Below are 21,375 nucleotides of genomic sequence, written 5' to 3'. Positions count from 1 at the left end.
TTTGTAGGCAGCTATGGGAGTATCATATTGTATGTTAGGCGCTGTCGGGGTATCATACTCTGTTATGAGGGACTGAGGGGGTCATTATACTTTGAGGGGAGGGATTATGTGCGTATGAAGGACATCATAATATAGGGGCATTATGCTTTGTGGGACTTCATATTATATGGGGGCATCATGCTGTGGGGGCAATAAACCTTTTGTGGAGCTGTGGGAGCATCATACTGTAAGTGAGGTGCTGTGGGGGCATAGTACTGTGTCGGGGAGGACTGGAGGCATCATTCTGTTTGAGGAGTTGTGGGGGAATTATATATTGTCGGGAGCTGTGAATGGGCATCATAATGTGAGGAGCATCATGGTGTGGAGGCATTATACTTTTTATACTTTATGGGGACAACATTCTGTGTGGTGGCATCATACTATGTGAGGGTATCATGCTGTGGGGGCATTATACTTTTTATACTTTGGGGAACATCATTCTGTGTGGGGGCATCATGCTGCGGGGGGGCATCATGTTGTGGGGGCATTACACTTTGTGTGGAGCTGTGGGTGCACCATACTGTGTGATTCAACTGTGGGGAATCATACTGTGTGAAGAGCTGTGGTGGCATTATACTGTATGTGGGGCGTTTGTGAGAGAATCTTTCTCTGTGGGGGCATCATAATATGGGGAGACTCATACTATGTGGGGGATCTGTGAGGGCATTATACTTGTGGGAGAAGCATACTGTATGTGGGGTAATTGGGTGTCATACTGTATGGTGGGAAATGTGGGGGGCACCATGCTGTGTGAGCATATTAATGTGTGAGTAGGAATGTACTGTCAGGGCATCATCCTGTGTGGAGGCGTTATACTTTGTGGCGGGTTGTGAGGTGGCATTGTACTTTGATTGGAAGTTGTGGACATACTATTGTGTGGGGGTATTAAACTTTTTTTGAAGCTGTGGGGACATCATGCTTTGTGAAGGGGCTGTGGGGGCATTATACTTTGTGTGGAGCTGTGGGGGCATCATACTGTATGTGAGGAGTGCTATGGGGGCATCATACTGTGTTTGAGGGACTGGGGCATCATACCGTGTGAGGGTCTATTGTGACATTATACAGTATGTGGGTGGTTTGTGGGAGAATTTCACTCTGTTGGGGGTATCATATGAGGAGACTCATACTGTGTGCGGGCATTATACTTTGTGGGAGATTCATACTGTATGTGGGGGAATTGGGTGTCATACTGTATGGTGGGAAATGTGGGGGCGCCATATGTGTGAGAGGGAATGTACTGTTAAGGTACCATACTGTGTGGGGGGCACTGTTGGGGCCATGAAAGCGGTACTGTGTGGGAACACTAATGGGCTACATTAGGGGCAATATTTCTGTGTGGATACATATAAAATAACTGGTTAGGGAAGTGGCTTAGCATAAAATAAAAATTACTGTGGTGTTACTAGCTGCAGTATGTGTCCCCACTTCCTTCGAAGTTGGGCGGTTTGTAAGCGGAGTAGCATACAAGGTGTCTTGCTGCCAGCGTATGTGAAAATAAGTTTTGACTATGGAAACCTCTAGTGTTGCTGCAATAAAGTCCGGGCCCTGGACTTAGTAGGCGCTTACAGTCCTCTCACTGCATCCATGACAAGGGATGCTGTAAATGTATTGCCAATGTGCAGACATTTTGGAACTGTAGTACCATGGCTGAGCAGTGAGTGCTACAGATCCTTGCAGTGCAGCAGTCTCCTCCCCTGTACACATAATGCTGCTGCTACTGTGAGAGGAGGAGGAGGAGGTCAGCTGAGCCGCCTGATGGGAGGAAGCATCATATGATACAGAGGAAGGAGCTGCACTCAATGAGGCTGACATTATATCCAATGTACCGGAGACCTGTGTAAGGTAGGATCTCCCACATCTCTCCATACAAACCGGTGCATTATTATAATGGCACCTTGCAGAGTCCCAAAATTGAGGAAGGGGGTTGGGTGGCCATATGCTGCTACGTACAATCTACACAATACTGATCGCTCCGAATCCTGCTTATATCTTCTGTGCATGACCCATGAACACTCTGCTAGGCGCATATATATATATATATATATATATATATATATATATATATATATATATATATATATATATATATATATATATATATCTCCACCCTTGTAGCATGTGCAGATCAGGCACTATGGTCGACCGCTTGACCCCACCGCCTCTTATTACCATTTGGTCATTATGTAGCAACACAAAGGCCTTAAGAAGGTACGGAAGTGTTGTAAGTCCCCGAAGCCTCGTAGGTCATTTCTAATATTTTTTATGGGGTATGATGAAAGTGTGTAATTTTGGGATATAAGTACACACTCATAATCTTTCCTTTTGCTGATGTGACTTTTACCTAAATTTAGTGCATTATCTGGCGGTATTAATTTTAGTTCCTTGATTCTGACCCCATACGTTTAAGCCTGAGTTGCCCCTCTGATATCCGACTAGACCAATGTATTATAAAGTTATAATCATCCATATTTCCTGTTGTGCTACAGTCGCTGACATTCCTCAGAGTACTTCTTATAGGAAGTCTCGTGGCGGTATCATCTCCAGATAGAACTGAATTGGCTGCCTGTTTACATAGACGCCTCTCCAGGATGTTTGCATATGAAATGGGATTTTTCAGAATTTACGGGGTTGTGAATGGATTGATATCCAGTATAATTCCTATAATCCGGCATTTAATCATTGAGAAAATATGGCAACATTTCCTCTGATTACATTTTAATTACGGTAGATCTAAAAGGGTATTTTTACTACATCTGTCCCTTTTTAAAAGTTATCACAATTGAATCCTCTTCTCTATCCCTTATCTTGAATGGAGCGAAGGTGCGTATGCTCGATCTCCGCTCCATTTATTGTCTATAGGACTGCAGGATGTTGAGCATACGCGCACCTCTGCAGAATCATGTTCTCAGGATCGGTGGTGACCCCAGCTGTCGGACCACCATCCATCTGTATATAGGGGATAATGTTTAAATGTCGATTTCGGACATTATGTGCATGCCCAAAAAAAAGATCTGTGTATTAAAACTATCACTGAGTTTTATGGGGGTGCATTTCATTCCACGCATTTTTTTTTTTTTGAGTGGGAAAATGTGAGAGATTAATTCTTATGTATTGGGTGTAGGAAATGCCTAAAATTTCCCAATTGAAACAACCATGCAAAAATGATGCAAAAAAAAAAAAGTTCAAAACCTGTATGGTTCAGAAAAAAAAAATTCTACCTCTTCTCCAATACTTTAGGGACATAGAGACGTGAGTCACATACATTTTCTATCCGTTTTTTGCATGGATAGACTATAATGGGTACGTGTTCTATGCCGCTATTCACATGTCTGTATTTTTTTGCTGAACAAAAAAAAATCAAGGAGACATGATTGGTTTTGATTCATGACTTGGAGGGAAAAAAAAAAAAACATCACCCATGGAAGTCTATGGGCCTGTGAAAAATCATGGACAGCATACGAATGGCCACCATGTACTGACCGTTTTTACATATGTCATGGGTAGAAGAAACTTTGCAATTTTTTATTCTTTTTTTTGCATACGAGAAAATTAGTGATGGTAAAAACTGACAGGGTGACCAAACACCAATGAAAATACGATCCAAAACATTTTTTTTTGTCATGTACGAAAAAATAATTGATGTTTGAATGAGGCCTTAGAATCTATCCAAGGATCTCTGTCGTCAGTGCACGTGTGTGTGCAGTGCTATAGTTGGAAACCAGTGTGTTGTCATAACAGCCGAGGCCTGAGGAAGACGCCCGTCACTGCCACTTTGGTCCTCTTGTGGGTGGACTTCAGAGGAGAATGTCTTTTCCACTATATACTGCAAAACTGTGGTATTGCAATATATGATATTCCATAAGCGATCAGATGATCACAAGTTCAAGTCCCCTAAAGGGACTAAAAAATAAAGTAAAAAATTATAAAAATTTGAATCATCCAACCACCCCATTTAAAAAAAAATATATATATATATATATATATATATAATATATAATATATGTATATGTGACGCTCACAGCCCTCCCTGGGAGATGGGGGTACTCTGAGTCGGGTCAGATGTTGGAGGTTGCAGCCGTGGCCTGGACCCGTTCCGTGCCCAGGGCCGTCACATAAAAGATTTAATGGGCTTTCAGGGTTTGGTGTTAATCGAGTGGATGTAATGACTACGCCACCTGTGGTTTCTGGTGATCCTCCACCAGCGCTGCGGCAGTCCTCTGAGGCGGGATGTCGTGGCAGCAGCAGATGGTACTACTCCCCACAGGCGGAGCAGGGCATCAGGGCAGAGAAGATGGATCAGGGGAGTAGTAGTAGGAGATGTGGTGCGGTGTAGTGTGGTGCCGCGTTGCAATAAGGAACCGGAGGCAATAGATGCAGTCTTCCAAGCTTTACTCACGATGTTAGGTGTCAGCTGCAAGGCTTCTCCTTGGTCCTCACGGCGCGCTGCGGCCACCAGGAAGGGGTTCAGCACACTCCGGGTAGTTCGGGTGCATCAATCAGGACCCCCTGCACCAGAGTGTTCCTAGACTTTCCCACTAGGTCCTCTCCTGTCCGTATGTGGTGCGTGTTACAAGGCTGGGTCTCCCTCTGGACTATGCACAGAACAAGGGTACAGGTGGCGACTCCGCCCCGTCCGTTAACCGGTGGGATCCACTGAGTCCCCGGGCTTCTCCGACTAAGACTTGAAGTGACAGAGTCAGATATCGGGGGCCGGTACCCCTTTTTGCAGCAGGAATCCCTCTGACTAGGCCAGAATAGTGAGGACAGGTGGCGTATACCGCTCCGTCTGCATCCCCCTGGGATCCTTTTGCCTGTGGAGCTTGTCTCCACTGCTCCCCTCCAGGCCTTCTTGGCTAGGGACCTTGACCGGGTAGAGACAACCGTTAACTCTAGCCCGCTCCTCGCCTCAAGGCCAGAGGACGAGGACCGTGTATCCTCAATCAGCTGCAGGTTCACACAGAAAGCCACGTTCAGTGATGAAGATCACAATCAAAGACCATAAGCCCAAAATGGCCGATTATTAAATATGAATTTTGTGGAGTAACCTAAAGTGCGTCCTCCACCCTCACCCACTACATGGTTCCCCCTATCTTTGGTTCCCCCCATCTCCTCTTATCCCGGCTGGGGCAGCACTATGGTGCCTTAAAGCCCCCCTCAGGTGGGAGAGGTGTAGTGTTGAATGGATGGCTGAGTCCTGAGAGGTGCTCCTTCCTTACCTCGGAGAGGAGATACCACACCTCGGTCTGAGGTGCAGTACCCCTGTGGCGTCTGAACCCTCAGGGGCGCCACAAATACAGTACAGACCAAAAGTTTGGACACACATTCTCATTTAAAGATTTTTCTGTATTTTCATGACTTTGAAAATTGTACATTCACACTGAAGGCATCAAAACTATGAATTAACACATGTGGAATTATATACTTAACAAAAAAGTGTGAAACAACTGAAAATATGTCTTATATTCTAGGTTCTTCAAAGTAGCCACCTTTAGCTTTGATGACTGCTTTGCACACTCTTGCCATTCTCTTGATGAGCTTCAAGAGGTAGTCACCGGAAATGGTCTTCCAACAATCTTGAAGGAGTTCCCAGAGATGCTTAGCACTTGTTGGCCCTTTTGCCTTCACTCTGCGGTCCAGCTCACCCCAAACCATCTCGATTGGGTTCAGGTCTGGTCACTGTGGAGGCCAGGTCATCTGGCATAGCACCCCATCACTCTCCTTCTTGGTCAAATAGACCTTACACAGCCTGGAGGTGTGTTTGGGGTCATTGTCCTGTTGAAAAATAAATGATGGTCCAACTAAACGCAAACCGGATGGAATAGCAAGACACTGCAAGATGCTGTGGTAGCCATGCTGGTTCAGTATGCCTTCAATTTTGAATAAATCCCCAACAGTGTCACCAGCAAAGCACCCCCACACCATCACACCTCCTCCTCCATGCTTCACGGTGGGAACCAGGCTTGTAGAGTCCATCCGTTTACCTTTTCTGCGCGGCACAAAGACACGGTGGTTGGAACCAAAGATCTCAAATTTGGTCTCATCAGACCAAAGCACAGATTTCCACTGGTCTAATGTCCATTCCTTGTGTTATTTAGACCAAACAAGTCTCTTCTGCTTGTTGCATGTCCTTAGCAGTGGTTTCCTAGCAGATATTTTACCATGAAGGCCTGCTGCACAAAGTCTCCACTTAACAGTTGTTGAAGAGCTGTGTCTGCTGCTAGAACTCTGTGTGGCATTGACCTGGTCTCTAATCTGAGCTGCTGTTAACCTGAGGCTGGTGACTCGGATAAACTAATCCTCAGAAGCAAAGGTGACTCTTGGTCTTCCTTTCCTGGGGCGGTCCTCATGTGAGCCAGTTTCTTTGTAGCGCTTGATGGTTTTTGCAACTGCACTTGGGGACTCATTCAATGTTTGCCCAATTTTTCGCACTGACTGACCTTCATTTCTTAAAGTAAAGTAATGATGGCCACTCGTTTTTCTTTACTTAGCTGCTTTTTTCTTGCCATAATACAAATTCTAACAGTCTATTCAGTAGGACTATCAGCTGTGTATCCACCTGACTTCTGCACAACACAACTGATGGTCCCAACCCCATTTATAAGGCAAGAAATCCCACTTATTAAACCTGACAGGGCACACCTGTGAAGTGAAGACCATTTCTGGTGACTACCTCTTGAAGCTCATCAAGAGAATGCCAAGAGTGTGCAAAGCAGTCATCAAAGCTAAAGGTGGCTACTTTGAAGAACCTAGAATATAAGACATATTTTCAGTTGTTTCACACTTTTTTGTTAAGTATATAATTCCACATGTGTTAATTCATAGTTTTGATGCCTTCAGTGTGAATGTACAATTTTCAAAGTCATAAAAATACAGAAAAAGCTTTAAATGAGGTGTGTCCAAACTTTTGACCTGTACTGTATGTACAGTTATATGAAAAAGTTTGGGCACCCCTATTAATCTTAAGCTTAATGTTTTATAAAAATTGGTGTTTTTGCAACAGCTATTTCAGTTTGATATATGTAATAACTGTTGGACACAGTAATGTTTCTGCCTTGAAATGAGGTTTATTGTACTAACAGAAAATGTGCAATCTGCATTCAAACAAAATTTGACAGGTGCATAAGTATGGGCACCTCACCAGAAAAGTGACATTAATATTTAGTAGATCCTCCTTTTGCAAAAATAACAGCCTCTAGTCACTTCCTGTAGCTTTTAATGAGTTCCTGGATCCTGGATGAAGGTATTTTTGACCATTCCTCTTTACAAAACAATTCCAGTTCAGTTAAGTTTAATGGTCGCCGAACATGGACAGCCCTCTTCAAATGATCCCACAGATGTTCAATGATATTCAGGTCTGGGGACTGGGATGGCCATTCCAGAACATTGTAATTGTTCCTCTGCATGAATGCCTGAGTAGATTTGGAGCGCTGTTTTGGATCATTGTCTTGCTGAAAGATCCATCCCCTGCGTAACTTCAACTTTATCACTGATTCTTGAACATTATTGTCAAGAATCTGCTGATACTGAGTGGAATCCATACGTCCCTCAACTTTAACAAGATTCCCGGTGCCGGCATTGGCCACACAGCCCCAAAGCATGATGGAACCTCCACCAAATTTTACTGTGGGTAGCAAGTGTTTTTCTTGGAATGCTGTGTTTTTTTGCCGCCATGCATAACGCCTTTTTGTATGACCAAACAACTCAATCTTGGTTTCATCAGTCCACAGGACCTTCTTCCAAAAAGAAATTGGCTTCTCCAAATGTGCTTTTGCATACCTCAGCCGACGCTGTTTGTGGCGTGCTTGCAGAAACGGCTTCTTTCGCATCACTCTCCCATACAGCTTCTCCTTGTGCAAAGTGTGTTGTATAGTTGACCGATGCACAGTGACACCATCTGCAGCAACTTGGTGCTGCAGCTCTCTGGAGGTGGTCTGAGGATTGTCCTTGACTGATCTCACCATTCTTCTTCTCTGCCTTTCTGATGTTTTTCTTGGCCTGCCACTTCTGGCCTTAACAAGAACTGTCCCTGTGTTCTTCCATTTTCTTACTATGTTCCTCACAGTGGAAACTGACAGGTTAAATCTCTGAGACAGCTTTTTGTATCCTTCCCCTGAACAACTATGTTGAATAATCTTTGTTTTCAGATCATTTGACAGTTGTTTTAAGGAGCCCATGATACCACTCTTCAGAGGAGATTCAAACAGGAGAACAACTTGCAAGTGGCCACTTTAAGTAGCTTTTCTCATGATTGCATACACCTGGCTATGAAGTTCAAAGCTCAATGAGGTTACAAAACCAATAAAAGTGCTTTAGTAAGTCAGTAAAAAGTAGGTAGGAGTATTTAAAACAAGAAAATGATAAGGGTGCCCATACTTATGCACCTGTCAAATTTAGTTTGAATGCAGATTGCACATTTTCTGTTAGTACAATAAACCTCATTTCAAGGCAGAAACATTACTGTGTCCAACAGTTATTACATATATCAAACTGAAATAGCTGTTGCAAAAACACCAATTTTTATAAAACATTAAGCTTAAGATTAATAGGGGTGCCCAAACTGTATGTATGTATGTATGTGTGTATATATATATATATATATATATATATATATATCTGCATCGATTAATGTCCGATCTATCAAAGTATAAAATGAATGAACCCAATTGTTAAATGCCGTAAAAAGAAAGAAATCGAAATGTCAGAATTTTTTTTTGTCGCCACACCGCAAAAAAAAATGTGACAAGCGATCAAATCGATGTATCTACCCCAAAATGATACAGAAACGTAAGCTTGCCATGCTAAAAAAAAAATAGCCCTTTTACAGCTACATCGACATAAAAATGAAAATGTTATAGGTGTCAGAAAATGGTGACACAAGCAAATTTTTTTTTTAACTTTTTTATAACCACTTACATAAAAATAAAAAATATACATATTTAGTATAGAAATAATCGTAGTGATCTGAAGAATCATTAGGTTAGTTTTATAGCTCAATGAACGCCGTAAAAACAAAATCCCCAAAAAAGATTGCTTTTTTGGGGTTTTTTTTAAGCAATTTCACTGTAATTGGAAATTTTTCCCCTTATTTTTCCAGTCCATTATACAGTAAAGTAAATTGTGTTTACAAGCCCTCATATGGATATATCTACGGAAAAGTGACAAAGTTATGAGGAAAAATTAAGGCGAAAAAGTGAAAAATCCCCCGATCCTTAAGGGCTTGAAAGGACGTGGTTAAACAACATACAATTATTGTGATAAATTCAGTTCTCTACAATTGTTCCACATTTTTTTATCTGGCTTATATTATAATAAAATTTGTCAAAATATATTCCCCTTGTTTTTTCTTAGTGTTGTGCGTTTTTTTATGCCGTTTTTACAGACAATTGTCCTTCATTGCCTTCATTCAGCTGCTAAAAGGTAAAGCCATCAGTTAAATTTTACAGGCACAAAATGGAGTCTGATCTCTGAGGTAATTTGACATTAACAGGGCAGTTTTGGACTAGAGTAAGCGCAGGCAGAACTGCAGGACGGCCCGAAGTAACTGAATGCAGAAACCATGATGACTTTTGTGTAAAGTCACCATACACAAACACCGTGAATACAGAAAATGATATATCATAGCTGTTTGTGACAACAAAAATGGCTGCCTTTACTGCTCTTGGGCTCCACTCGCATGTGTTTGCTGTGGATATCAGGTGCACCTCTCCTGGCTTTCCTCCAGCCTTTAACGGCACATGTGCATATTATTGTGGTCTTGCATCGTTTATTTATGAGTCAATAGGAAAGGTGAGTAATCATGGGAACTACAATGGCAGCCATATTGTCACCAAATAGTGTTATGCCGTGATCCCAAATGCTATGGAAAGACAGAATTTTTTTGAGGCGGTTAAAAACGGTGAGTTTTTCAAATAAAAAAACGCATTTGAGGTGTTTTTCTTTTCCTGAAGAGTTTGGATATGTTCGCACAGCATTAATTGGCAAGGTTTTTGGTGTGGATTCTCTTCATAAAAAAAAAAAACACTACCCGCTTCCCATTCATTAGAAGGAGTAAGCATGTCTATAGCGCACGTCACATATTTTAGCGAGTGGAAAAATAAAAAAAAAATTCTATACATTTTCAATGCAGTTTTTATCATGGTTCATAAAGAGGAAATGCACCAAAAAAAAAAAAAAACAGACCAATATTAAAATTAAAAACTCATCAAAAATCAAATGGGAAAAACGCACCAAAAAAGCGTGAAAATGGGGTAGAAAAAAGTGTTTTCTTAGAAAAAAAAAAAAACACAGCAAAAACCACATGCTTTTTAGAAGCAGTTGTTACAAATTTAGATTTTTCTGGCTAAAAAAATCCATGTAAAAAAACTGAACATAAATCTTTTTGGAAGGTTTTTTTTATACACCTTTCATGGGACGGATTCCATCTTTAAAAATAAGTTGAAAGTATGAATAAGTTTGAAAATCTGAATAGCAAAGTGGTTTTACAATAGAAATTAATAGAAAGAAACTTGTCAACTGTTTTTGTAAGTGATTTTTCAGGTGTTTTTTTTGTAGCACACCCGCTCCAAAAAAACTCCTTAAAAAAATGTAGATAGTTATTGCATTCTACTATTTTTGATTAAAAGCAAAGAAAGGCTGTCCTGGGACAGGTGGACCTAGTCCTTCATCTTCTCAGCCTCTGGTATTAAAGAAGGTTGGTCTGACCCTTTGTTCCATTTTGGATATCTTGAGACTGCTTATAGGGAACAGTGAAGCATTCATCTCTATTAGCTTAATTAAAGAGAATCTGTCAATGACCATAAATATGTAATTTTATACCTGTTGTAAATGTCGTTTTTCATCTGAATCTGGCGTTGTTTTTCTTTTGTTCCTGCATCTCTCCTTTCCTGAGATATGAACTCTTTTCCAAACTAATAAGAACAGGAAAAAATTGTTTTTAATACCTGGTGTAGATGCAGCTGTTCTCCTGAATCTGGTTCTGTTTTTCTCTTGTTCCTGCGTCTCTCTTCGTTCCTGAGATATGGCCTCCTCTTTCCTGTACATAAATCAAGTTTTGTCAGGCAAGGGGGTGTGGTCCTCACAGAGAAGAGTTAAGGACCACTCCCCCTTGGCTAACAAAACTAGATTTATGAACGGGAAAGAGGAGGCCATATCTTAGGAACGGAGAGAGACGCAGGAACAAAAGAAAAACGGAACCAGATTCACGAGAAAAGCGGCATCTACACCAGGTATTAAAAATATAAATTTAAATGACAATTTTTTTGTAAATGACACCTCTTTAAAGGCGTATTCTAGAAACAGACATTATTGAGGGGATAGGTGACAACTTCTAGATCTGAACCCCCCTCCCCCCTTCCAATTGCCATAACAAGGCATTTTTGTCCCCCATCTGGGGCAGTTTCTCCTGCAGTCCCATAGACGCCTGAGCACCTCCTCTCCATTCAGATGGGGGATATAAAAGTCTAGTTCTGCCAATAGGTGGGTGATATATATTTCTTTAATTTCTGGAATACCCCTTGAAAGCTAAATTGATTTTTTTTTTTCTACGCGCTGCTTTCGTCCTAAATTAATTGACTAATTGATATTAAACTGTTTTTGTATTTCCTCTACAGGGACCCCAAAACTATCGTCACTCTTCCAAAGTTGTCCATCGCCAGCCATGATTCACAGCTTGTTCCTCATTAACCCTTCGGGGGACATCTTCTTAGAGAAACACTGGAAGAGCGTCGTATCCCGTTCTGTCTGTGACTACTTCTTTGAGGCGCAAGAAAGGGCATCCGAGGCGGAAAACGTTCCCCCGATCATCCCGACACCTCACCACTACTTACTCAGTGTTTACAGGCACGCCATCTTTTTTGTGGCCGTCATCCAAACTGAGGTGCCACCGCTTTTTGCGATCGAGTTCCTTCACCGCGTAGTTGACACATTTCAGGTTTGACTTTATTCTTGATGACTTTTCTGTTATTCCCGTTAGTTTAATATCGCTACACACAAACTATTAATTTACTTTCTGCGGACTCGATTGCAAAAGGTATTTCTATAAAGTCATCGATAGCATTGATTTGTTCTTTGGGTCTGTAAACTGAGACTATTGAGTCATATGGGGGTACAATATTTTTACCTTGTGGCGGAAAAAAAGTTGAGGCTCTGGGGAAATTCATTGTGTCAGAATCTTATTTTATTTTGAGGGTGATAGGAGACTAGCTCAGACTAGAAAAATATACTGTACAACATTTGCAACATTATCGCCATATACTGCACAGATAGTGCCACCGAAATACTCATATAGCAAAGATATACAATGCCAAAGTAATTTTTTTATGCAGCGCCCTAATAATACCACCTGACTATACTCAGTTGAGAGTGCCCAGGTCTTAATTTTGACCCCATTCTGTGGGGACCACAAAAAGTGAAAAAGGCACCTGCCTTCTCTATAATCCAGCCTTGACTTTCTTAACAAAGATTCAGCATAACTTTTTATTTATTGATTACCATCTCCGCTCTTATCATGGTTAGGAGTCCAGTGGGCGGATGTAATCAGTGATTGACGGTTATCTCTGTAAACTGATAGAGGGAAGGCTGTCAATCACCGATTAGGACCGCCCACTGGACTCCTAAGCATTAAAGTAAAAAAATACAAGTTATACTGAATATTTTCCCATAAACCCATATATCAATCTGCTCGGCTCCTCCTGCTTTATAACATACTGCCTGCAGATCTGGCGTAGCATTCCGTGTCACAGGTTACCTTTAATGCCAATCATGCTAATTAACCTAAGCAGGTTATGGAAAGTAGCAAGAAGCCTTTAATGCTTTTTATCTAAGGGAAAAATGTTAGAATTAGCAAAAAAAAATCCAAAAGGCATTAGTTTATTCCCAATATAATTTTAGTCCTATTCTTCCCATTAGGATTACTTTGGGTCCTGCTCGGAAGCCGTCATTAAGGAGAATGTTGTGGTGGTCTATGAGGTTCTTGAGGAGATGCTGGATAATGGCTTCCCATTGGCCACCGAATCAAACATCCTAAAGGAGCTGATCAAACCTCCAACCATCCTACGAAGTGTGGTGAACACCATTACCGGTAACACGCTTACAAACGTACCAATACATGGGGCCTTACACATATTTAACTTGTTTTCACCGGACAACCCCTTTATCACCTTTCCACAGAATAGGTGGTAACTTATTGATCTGTGGGGGTCCGACCGCTGGGACCTGCGCCGATCGACAGAACGGAGCATTTTTATCCCCATTAGAATGCTTGACTGCTGCTCCATTCATTGTCTATGGGACTGTCAAGCGCTATGCGCAGCTTTTATCGACAGTCCAATAGTCAATGAATAACGCAGCTTCATTTTGTAACAGGGATAACAAAAAAATCCTCGTTCTGACGATTAGGACCTAGCAGTCGGGCCCCCCACAGATCAACATTTTGCAGATAGGTGGTAACTTGTTTTGACTAGATAGACCTCATATACATTAGGGGAAAATTGGGCAAAACTGCTGATTTTGGAGGGACTGGCAATCTGTCTTATGCATATGGGGGACTTCAGTATAAAGAAGGATTGGCATGTTAGATTTCAACACCCCATCCTTTTTGGTCCTGGGAGATGAGCCGCTGCCAGAGAGACGTCTCGCAGCGGCTTTTTGCCTTTTCCATTGAAAACACATGCACGCTCAGACAAACTGAGCATGCATGTGTATGGTAGTTGAAGTGGGAGATTTGCCTGTCAGCCCAATGCTCAGCCCCCTGTTACCAAAAAGTGGACAATCACTTTAACAGGAACCCATTGGCTCAGCGAATTTTTATTTATTTTTTCTTTTTAACCAAATCTACCTTTGTTTTCAGGCAGCTCAAATGTAGGCGACCAGCTCCCGACAGGACAACTCTCAGTAGTTCCATGGAGAAGAACAGGGGTGAAATATACCAACAATGAGGCCTACTTTGATGTAATAGAAGAGATAGACGCCATTATTGATAAATCAGGTAAACCATATAGGTACAAATGCCCTGATAATATATCACATGGCTGGGAAAATAGTATGAGTCTATTAAACTGAAGAAAAATATAATAAAACTACAGAAACAATAAGGTCTCACTGGGACTAAACAATATAAATAAGTATAAGGTTGCATTCAGAGGTCCAGATTTTTTTTCTCTTATATTTATTTATTTTTTTAAATATATATATATTACACATTGCTGCAAATTACCCACAAAGGCATACTCTAATCTAAAATTGAAGCTACCTGCAGCCTTCTAGATAGCGCCTACTGTATACTGTTATACATTGAACCCCATAGTGAAACCAGTATTCAGTAAGATTCTCAAAGTAGTGACTGCAAACAGTTGAAACGTTATCATGTAGAGTATTTGGATCATTTTTTAACCTAACAGCATGTATTTTTGGTTGACAATAAATTATGCAATAGGGTTGTATTAAAAATTTTGGACCGTTTCTTTTCTACAGCCTCTATGTGTCACTGTACATGTCTACAGAGCTGCATAGGATTTAGAGGTCTGTACCAAATAAAAAAAAAAAAAGAAACCTGAGCTTTCACCACTAAAATGTTGTATTTTTTTTAAAATGAGTACGTCATATGTCGTGTCCCTGACTGTGATGCAGACTCGTACTCCTGCATCTTTCCCAGCTCTAACAGCCACGGGTGGAGCGGAGCTCGTAATTTTAGCTATACATAGCAGGGCTGATTCACTGCTATGTATCGCACAAGCGATCAGACGATCACAGCTTCAAGTCTATTAAATACACTAAAAAGTACAACAAAAAAAAAAGTAAAAATATGAAAATAAAAAAATAGCAGGAGTTCAAATCACCCCCCTTTTGCCCCATTAAAAATTAAACCATTAAAAAAAATAAAAAATGCACATATTTTGTATCGCTGCGTTCGTAAAAGTCCGATCTATCAAAATATAAAATAAATTAATCCGATTAGTAAACGTTGTAACGAGAAAAAAATCAAAACTCCAGAATTACATTTTTTTTGGCCATCGCAACATTGCAATAAAATATAATAACAGGTGATCAAAGCATCGTATCTACCCCAAGATGGTATCAGTAAAAACGTCGGCTCAAGGTTCAAAAAAATAAGCCCTCACCCAGCCCCATATCCCGAAAAATGGAGACTCAACGGGTCTCGGAAAATAGCCACAAAAGCTACATTTTTTTTTTTTTTTTTTCTACAAACGGGCAAAAAAAAAATTTCACTATTTAAACAAAAACTATACACGTTTGGTATTTCCGTACTCGTACTGACCTGAAGAATCATATTGCCAGGTCAGTCATCATATAGTGGACATGGTAAATAATCCCACCCCCCATCCCTCCAAAACTGTGAAATTGCACCTCTTTTGCAATTTCAACACACGTTTTTTTTTCCTGCTTTCCTGAGTACAACTCGTCCCGCAAAAAAACAAGCCCTCATACTATTATGTGAACATAAAAAGGTTATGGCTCTTGGAAAAAGAAGAGGAAAAATCGCCCGGGGTTGAAGGGGTTTAAGGAAGTTTGTAGAGTCAACGACAAAAGGGCTTGAGCCCCTTGGGCGCAGCTCAGAGATTTCTGGCACAGGATTCTAAGCACAATGTCAGTGTCACAGGGGTTTGACTGCTTCTTCAGGAGGTCGGGGGATTTACATGCTCCCCATTTTCACCGATGTTAGCAGGTCTAGCTGTACACATCTCGTGGCCGACTTTAATTTTTTCTTTCCTTCTTCTCTACAGGTTGTACAGTGGCTGCTGAGATTCAAGGTGTGATAGACGCCTGTGTAAAGCTGAGTGGGATGCCGGATTTAACGTTGTCTTTTATGGTAAGTTAGTTTGGAAGGGACACAAATTTAGAGCCCCCCCGATTTGCAGATTAGCTGTTTTATAGGGTGAAACAGAATCTCGCGAATGCCCTCTATTAAAGATGTCCTGTAAGCCAACGTCTGAACCTTTAATGGGATTTGCAACATGACCAGACATTTTAGTCAAGCCAGACACCCATCTACAGGCAGCAGTTTTGGGGTACTTGCCATTCATCCGGTTGGCTGAAAGAGAAATACTTGATACAGCTGCTATGTGGCATTTTCCCTGTAACTGGGGCTAGTATACCAAATCAGATGAAAATAAAATAATTAAAAAAATAACAGGTAAAAGAAAATGCCATTGTCAATCCAAATTGCTGTTAGTAGCCCCGTCCCCGTAAAAAAAAACAAAAAACATGGCCAATACATATAAATATTTTTTACTGCATGGGAATCACGTTTTTAAATGTATTTTAATGGTCCTGTGGGGTCATAAAAAAAATGGGAAATACAAACAATTACGGTATTTCCTTTATTTTTCCACCGATATTAGCGAAAAAGAAAAGACTATGACACTGTCATAAAAATAAAGCTCCATGTATCACGAAAAAATACATGCAAAACTTACTTGAATATCTCAACGAGGGAAATTTTCTATAGCGGTTTTAAATCGCACGTACGAAAAAACCTGAAAACGTGCCGGATCAGGAATAGAGGAAAGTGGGCTGATCTTGAACTGGTTGAACGTTGTGTCTATATGTGTATATATTTTTTTTTCCAAAGTCAGGGAATGACAATGAAACTTTAACTTTAGTTTCCCAAACTCGGTCCCCTCTGGTGGTCTCCACCAGGACAGGAATTGGTGATTTCCTGTTCTTCAGTCACCAGACAGCTGAGGCCTCGACATAGTGATAGAATTCGCCAAAGATGTTTCATTGCAGGGCTCACCCATTATTTGTGAACCTGGTCTGCAAAAGAGAGGTGGCCAACTTTGATGTGGTCTGTGGTCCTAAATCAGCTGAGTGTAGTTCAGAAACAGACAGATAAGAGTGTCAAACTCTCCTTCAGACAGTCATACCGAACTGACTGACGGATTCTCAGTTAACTCATTCTGCATCCAGTAGTAGAGCAACACAGAGGCTGCAGAAGGCAAACCATGCACATTTTTTAATGAAATCCAATTGCAAAAATGATCCTTAGAACCAGTTACATGCATTTATGTAAGAAAAAAAAAATCTCAGAGGGTGGTCTACCCATGCCAACTGGGATGATGCAGTCATTTACTTTTCTACCATTCCAACATATCTATATCTTATGATTTTGCAGAATCCTCGTCTTTTGGACGACGTGAGCTTCCACCCTTGTGTGCGCTTTAAGCGCTGGGAATCGGAACGGATCTTATCCTTTATTCCTCCAGATGGGAACTTCCGACTGCTGTCTTATCATGTCAGCGCCCAGAAGTAAGAAGAGTAAAAATGGTTTATTCTCAGAAAGGCTTCCCACCAGCTTTAATATAATAGATGTACATTATTGGGTATTGGTGGTTGGCAGACCTCTGGAGCCTCCGCTGATCCTGAGAATGAAGGGGATGTAGCACTTCTGTCGCTTTTCATTCCCTGCGCCGTGGCGGCATCCCCTGCGCCGTGGCGGCATCCCGGCCACCGGCTGTGCAGGGGAATTGCATTGAATGGGGCTGGTTGCAGCTCCCTGCACAGAATAGTCTCCAGGAGCTCCACTGTGCAGGGGACACTGTGCTACACCAGAGCTTGCTGACCCTTCATTCTCTAGATCAATAGGGGTCCTAGGGGTCTAAATTGGATTTTTCAATGGGCAGTCCAGGATGTAAAAACAAAACATGGCTGCTTTCTTCCAAAATCCGTGTGACCCCTGTCCACAGGTGATGTATGGTATTGCATCTTAGCCCCATTTATCTTTATGAGATTATGAGACTGAGCTACAATACCAGATGCCACCAGTTGTGGTGCTGTTTTGGCAAGAAAGAAGCTGTGTCTTGTAATCCTGGATAACCCCTTTTAAAATGACTCTCCCGGCCATAAGTTGATCAGTTCTGATGGTCAGACGTGCCCTCGTGACTTATTTAGCGCTCCTAAATTCTTTCAGGTGGTCTCATTGTGCGGCATTTGATTGGTTTTGCGTTGCAGCCTGGTGGCCATTCCAGTCTACGTGAAACATGGGATCAGTTTTCGGGAAGGAAGCAGCTCTGGACGTTTTGAAGTCACCCTAGGACCCAAGCAGAGTATGGGCAAGACCGTGGAGGGGGTGACTGTAACTGGACAGATGCCCAAAGGTGTCCTGAACATGACATTGACCCCATCCCAAGGCACATACGTATTTGATCCCGTGACCAAGGTGTGTTGTGCAATATTCCTGAATATCGAGATGTGATGTTTTACATGTAGGGATCTCATTATTACATCTGTTCTCCTAGTTATTGTCATGGGAGGTGGGAAAGATTAATCCTCAGAAGTTACCAAGTCTGAAGGGAACCATGATCCTCCAAGCCGGCTGCTCGAAACCTGATGAGAACCCAACGCTTAACCTTAACTTCAAGATCCAGCAGCTCGCCATCTCAGGTACAGTCTGGGTGACATTATGTCTCCCAAAAAAAATAAAAAATGTTCTTACCTACTTTCTGCAAAAATTCCAATACAAGTTTCCTGGCCATCTTATGTGTATGGGGGCTTTCCTGACCTGACTCCCCTCACCCTCCCTGGAGAAGAAAAAATAAGATTGGGCATGTTAAATTACAAAGCCCAATCCATTTGTTCCCTGGAAGATCAGTAGCCGCGACAGGTGTCTGACAGCCGCTTATTCCCCTCTCCTCATTTAAAAACATATACATGCTCAGCCAAATCGAGCATTCATGCATGCATGTGTTTTTATTGATACCCAATGGACAGATGCTTGTTCAGCCAAACTAGCATGGGCACCTTTACCCTTAAGTACTTTTGTCAATTCTCATGTCTACGAGCCATACAATATTCCTTGCTATTTTCAAGATATGTTATAGGTTAGTAAGTGAAACATTTTTTAAACTCAGAAAACTCCTCTATGGCAAAAGTTACGCGCAAAGTTTTAGTATTTAAAAGAAAAAAAAAAGCCATAAAAGAACCAAAGTTTTTTAAGATTAGAGTAATTAATAAAAGGCTAGATGGAGTAACATGAGCGAAGCGCCGATCGCTGTTAAATGCCGCTGTCAATCTCTGACGGCGGCATTTAATACACACTAGCAAGGGGAGCGCCACTATATCCCCTCATCAGCTCCGATGTGTTGCCATTACAGCCGGGGGTCTGCTGAAGACTCCTATGTCTGTCATCTGGCATTCATAGGAGCCTATGATTTCTGTTATATACAAGCAATGCTATTGCATTGCTCTATATAGCACAAGTGATCAGATGATCACAGGTTCAAGTCCCCTAAGGGAACTAATTAATACAGTGACAAGTAAAAAATAAGTTTGAAAAATGTATAAAAGTTTGATTCGCCCCTCACCCCACCCCCCCCCCAATTAAAAATTAAGAAATAAAAAAATACACATATTTGGTATCACTGCATTCTTAAAAGTTCGATCTATCAAAATCTACAATAAATGAATCCGATTGGTAAATGGCGTAACAAGAGAAAAAAATCAAAACACCAGAATTGAAGTTTTTTGAAAAAAAAATGTAACGGATGATCAAAACATCTTATCTACTCCAAAGTGATATCTAGATAAACATCAGCTCAGGCCGCAAAAAATAAGCCCTCAAACAGCCCCGTATTCCGAAAAAAGAAAACGCTACAACTCTAGGAAAATAGTGACACAAGCAAAAAAAAATGTTATTTTTTTTACAAATTTCTGAATTTTTTATTTCACCACTTAAATAAAACAAAAACTATGCATGTTTGGTATCTGCATAATCGTACTGACCCAGAGAATCTTATTGCCTGATCAGTTTTACCAACGCTGTAAATAAAAAAAAAAAAGCAAAAACACTAAAAAGTTGCACTTTGTTCTTTGCCACACTTTGAAATTTTTCCCTGTATATCATATGATCAAATCATTCAAAAGTACAACCTGCCCTGCAAAAAACAAGGCCTATACTGACGGAAAAATAAAAGTTATGGCTCTTTGAATAAAAACGAAAGCACAAAAATGAAAAATCGCCCAGTCCTTGAGGGGTTTAAGCATGGCAAGCTCCCCTCCTGCTCTTTGAGGCTGTTGGTTATCCTGCATTGCAAAATGAGAGTCCCACATGGACTTGTTGAATATCACTATTTGTTAATAGGCCATTATCTAACGCTAACTTCATTCCTTTGGTTCAACTTTCTGTATGTCGCCCCCTGTAGGCTTGAAGGTGAACAGGTTGGACATGTACGGTGAGAAGTACAAACCCTTCAAAGGAATTAAATACATGACCAAGGCTGGAAAGTTCCAAGTCAGAACATAGAGTCACATCTTACTTTATCAACACCTGTGAAGTTTCCAAATGCACCTACAACATTGTACTCATGTATATAAGAAGAAGATGTGATTGCAGTGCGTGTACGTAGATGACAAGTAGCGGCTGTGTCTTGTATATAGATCATCAGAGATATGAGGTGCCCCTATAAGTCCATATTTCACCTCCATCTACTGAAAGAGTTATACATATAAAATAGGGGACTTTACTGAAATAAATAAAAATGGACCCTCCTTCTGGTGCTGTTTCACACAATTACAACCACTATATCCAGAGCAGGGACCCTTGGGGGCGAGGCTTGAGGGGAGGAACCTAACTTAAGTTGATCCGCCCATGAGGAAGAGTGATATGGAGCTGTTCCTCTTTGTGAGTTGGTGTGATAGAATTTACCTTCCTCATTCATCTTGGCACTACATGGGGGCACATCCAGAGACGCTAACTAGTTTATAGTGGGCTGTGTGTTGTGGTTCTATGTGTGTGAATACTGTACACGGTTCTGCTGTGAATCTATGTCTACTGAAGTACTTTGCGCTCCTTGAAGGGTTTACATGGCAGTACAGTGCCAGGCTTGCACTAGTATTACCCAGCATGTACCAATCGAATGTGCAATATGGCAAAGCAGATAATAATTAAGACAACTGATAATGGACGAGGATGATGACTTGTAAGACCAGCCCTATCGTGTGACTCGCAGTAGACCTATATGTTGGGACTGGAGATGGAGTACTCACATGTTCCTTTCTATAATAAACCTATTCTTGCCAGGATTTAGTTCTGTGTGTATAGTGGTATATTATAGTTAGAAGTCATAGTAAAACTTGCAGTAACCTGATACTCAGCTCACCCACGGACCGAGGATCTCATCTGCATGGATGGTCTTGTAGCACAGCAAGAAACAATGAAGGAAAAGGAAGGAACATCCAGCACTGGGTCCTCATAAAAAAATCTTCTTTATTGCAAATCCATAAAAACTCCAGACATAGAGTAATCGCAGACGCGTTTCAGACTGTTACGCCCTTAGTCATTGCATACATACTAAGAACGTAACAGTCTGAAACGCGTATGCA

The 21,375-nt window shown here is 41.2% G+C and overlaps 1 protein-coding gene across 1 annotated transcript; it reads left to right on the top strand.

Annotated features, from left to right (window-relative positions):
• The first annotated feature begins 1,724 nt into the window (after window positions 1-1,724).
• AP3M2 (adaptor related protein complex 3 subunit mu 2) lies at window positions 1,725-21,075 on the top strand. The gene is made up of 9 exons (XM_073653973.1): window positions 1,725-1,881; window positions 11,649-11,968; window positions 12,946-13,117; window positions 13,886-14,023; window positions 15,780-15,865; window positions 17,171-17,304; window positions 18,007-18,214; window positions 18,294-18,438; window positions 20,196-21,075. Exons 2-9 carry the CDS (start codon window positions 11,696-11,698, stop codon window positions 20,294-20,296), a joined length of 1,257 nt encoding a protein of 418 aa, XP_073510074.1. The 5' UTR covers window positions 1,725-1,881; window positions 11,649-11,695; the 3' UTR covers window positions 20,297-21,075.
• The last annotated feature ends 300 nt before the right edge of the window (window positions 21,076-21,375 follow it).

Source organism: Phyllobates terribilis, unplaced genomic scaffold (assembly GCF_046119375.1).
Source record: "Phyllobates terribilis strain yellow unplaced genomic scaffold, ASM4611937v1 Scaffold_11__3_contigs__length_659146591, whole genome shotgun sequence".
Taxonomy (NCBI): domain Eukaryota; kingdom Metazoa; phylum Chordata; class Amphibia; order Anura; family Dendrobatidae; genus Phyllobates; species Phyllobates terribilis.
This window is presented reverse-complemented; position numbering and strand designations above follow the sequence as displayed.